The sequence below is a fragment of the Exserohilum turcica genome (assembly GCF_000359705.1).
Source record: "Exserohilum turcica Et28A unplaced genomic scaffold SETTUscaffold_271, whole genome shotgun sequence".
In the NCBI taxonomy this organism is placed as follows: Eukaryota; Fungi; Ascomycota; class Dothideomycetes; order Pleosporales; family Pleosporaceae; genus Exserohilum; species Exserohilum turcicum.
Genome location: NW_007360105.1, coordinates 1 through 2253, shown reverse-complemented (window position 1 = coordinate 2253; position 2253 = coordinate 1). Strand labels below are relative to the sequence as shown.

Sequence of the window (2253 nt, the reverse complement as noted above, 5' to 3'; positions counted from 1 at the left end):
ACTGCGGTTCCGAGATGTGCTTGTGGGGGGTTATATGGGGGTGGGGGGGGGGGTCTGGGTCATGGGCGTGGGGCTGTGCGTGGTAAGTAGTGTGAGATGGGCATGCGATGATAATTCTTCTACTTACGTATCACGACAGTACCCGTAAGACATTCTCCTTGATAGTCTCCACATCACAACAGGCACAATATATGAATGCGAAAAAAAATACGATAGTTCACTGTAAAGTACACATACAACCGTAGACACACCAGCCACACAATATATAAGTTGCAAGTGCAGGTGCAAGTACAGACAGATGTCATGCATAAGCCTCAACGCCTGAAACAGAACAACATGACTTGAGCGTATACTTCTATGATATGATACAATAGTGCCCCAAATCCAACCATGTATACATGCAAGTATTCAAGTTTTTGCCCCAGCTGACCTCAACACATGACGTCAAGGATAACAAAGCCCAAAAGCCCAAAGTATGATTCATGACGTGCGACTTGACATTAGTCAGTGACCACTTGTACTAGTAGTAGCATACATAGTTTCCGGCTTTTAGGCTCTTGGGCTTTTGGGCTTTTTTTGGCGCCAAGTATGTGATATGTAATGTAATGTAATTTAAAGCTGTGTGGCGGTCCACGCTAAGCAAGCAAGTAAGTAAGTGGCGCACGGAGATATATTTTATTCTAGTCAGGTACATGAATGGCAAATGTCATGGTTCCTGATACTTGGTGGGGATTCGGCATGTGTATGACTGAGCTGGGAAGTTGGCGAGCAGTCACTAGTGGTTTGGGCACTATTGTCTGAGTGCAATGTGATATGTCTTGGTGATGCTACTGAGATCTTATGAGGGCATCTGAAATTACTTATACACAACAACTGCTATTCGATCGAGGCAAGACGGCCATTGCAATGCAAAACTATCAAGTTGCCTGCACTAGTTCACAATGCAGTATGACTCATGCAAGTAGATGACGGGTGCATGTCAGTTCCATGGTTCGCAGACATGTCCGTCGAGGGGTAGAGCGAATACTCGAATCGCTGCATGCTACATACATGGATACAAAGCCTCACTGACTCTTTCGGCCGAGCGTTGACTCGTTATCTGATCACCGCTCTCATCTGCCATTTGTGTCTTCCTTTATGGCGCTGGTCCCGTTCTGTGGCGCACCAGCAGGCGCCTGTTTGGCCAAAGACTCTATCATTTGCGCAACGGCCAGTGCTTTCTTGCGGTTTGCTTCTTCGTCTGAAGGATCAGCCAGGGTGTCGAGACCGCCAAAGAGCCAGAGTTCTTGCAAGTCGCGGATCAGGGTCGAGATGTCTTGCGCAGTCTTGATCTGTGGGGTATTAACGCTCGGCCAAATGGCGTACTGGTAAAGCTCATGTGACGTACCAGTGCCGCAGTCTGTTCCTTGATCAAGAGCTCCTTGTGTGCAGACGTCGAGAAGTCGAGGGCAGGCTCGAATTCCGTCTTGTTGTGCACCGACGAGTAGTCGGTAGCCTCGTGCATCTTGACCGTACGCAGGATGGTGGACAGGTAGCCATCGCCGCCCCAGGGATCGTCCTTGCGATTATCCACAATCGATGTACATAGTGCTTCGGTCTTGGCTGGGCGCGGGCTCAGCAGGTGCGCGACTCAAGGAATTGCAGGCGCAGTGCAGGCTGGAGACACTCACCAAGAAGCGCTTCCTTGGTGCGCTCGGACGGGTTCATGGCGGAGTAAGGCGCACGGCAGGCGAAGGGACGAGCAGAGAGTGGCAGCAATGAGGTCTAGCTTGCAAGCTCCCTGTCTTATCGATAAGCGACCGCATGGCCCATGCAGCCGTGATTCACACGGGGCCCTGGCGATGCGCGTGGCCTGTGCGCGGGCTAGCGCGATGTTCGCGCTGGTGTCAGCGCCACGGCTGTTTGGAGCCAAGCGGCATTTCTTTGGAGATGCCGCACTTCGAATTAGGAGGCCTGGTCGTGTTTACCGAGGCCTCGCTTTCGCAACGCGCTATCGACTCTGCCATGCCGTGACGTCTTCGGCTGCGCTCCCGTGTGTCGCGAATCTGGGACCGTAGAATTAATCCGCTTGTTCCCTGACAATAGCACTATCCATTCGGCGCCAACTACGTCGACCCGGTCCTTGGAAGTATGCAGTAAGCCAAGGCAGAGTTTGCGCCTGACTCGGCTGCAAACTCGCCAGAGCGACGTGGACTACTTGCGAGTCTAGAGGCGGCCATGGCAGAGAGCGAGAGCGAGCGAGAGCGAGCGAGC

General features: G+C 52.2%; 1 protein-coding gene across 1 annotated transcript; it reads right to left on the bottom strand.

Annotated features, from left to right (window-relative positions):
- Positions 1-790: 790 nt before the first annotated feature.
- On the bottom strand, positions 791-1657 carry SETTUDRAFT_170115 (uncharacterized protein). The gene is made up of 2 exons (XM_008028615.1): positions 1388-1657; positions 791-1331 (listed from the first exon to the last, which is right to left on the bottom strand). The coding sequence occupies exons 1-2, from the start codon at positions 1502-1504 to the stop codon at positions 1113-1115; spliced, it is 336 nt and encodes a 111-aa protein (XP_008026806.1). The 5' UTR covers positions 1505-1657; the 3' UTR covers positions 791-1112.
- Between the last annotated feature and the right edge of the window lie 596 nt (positions 1658-2253).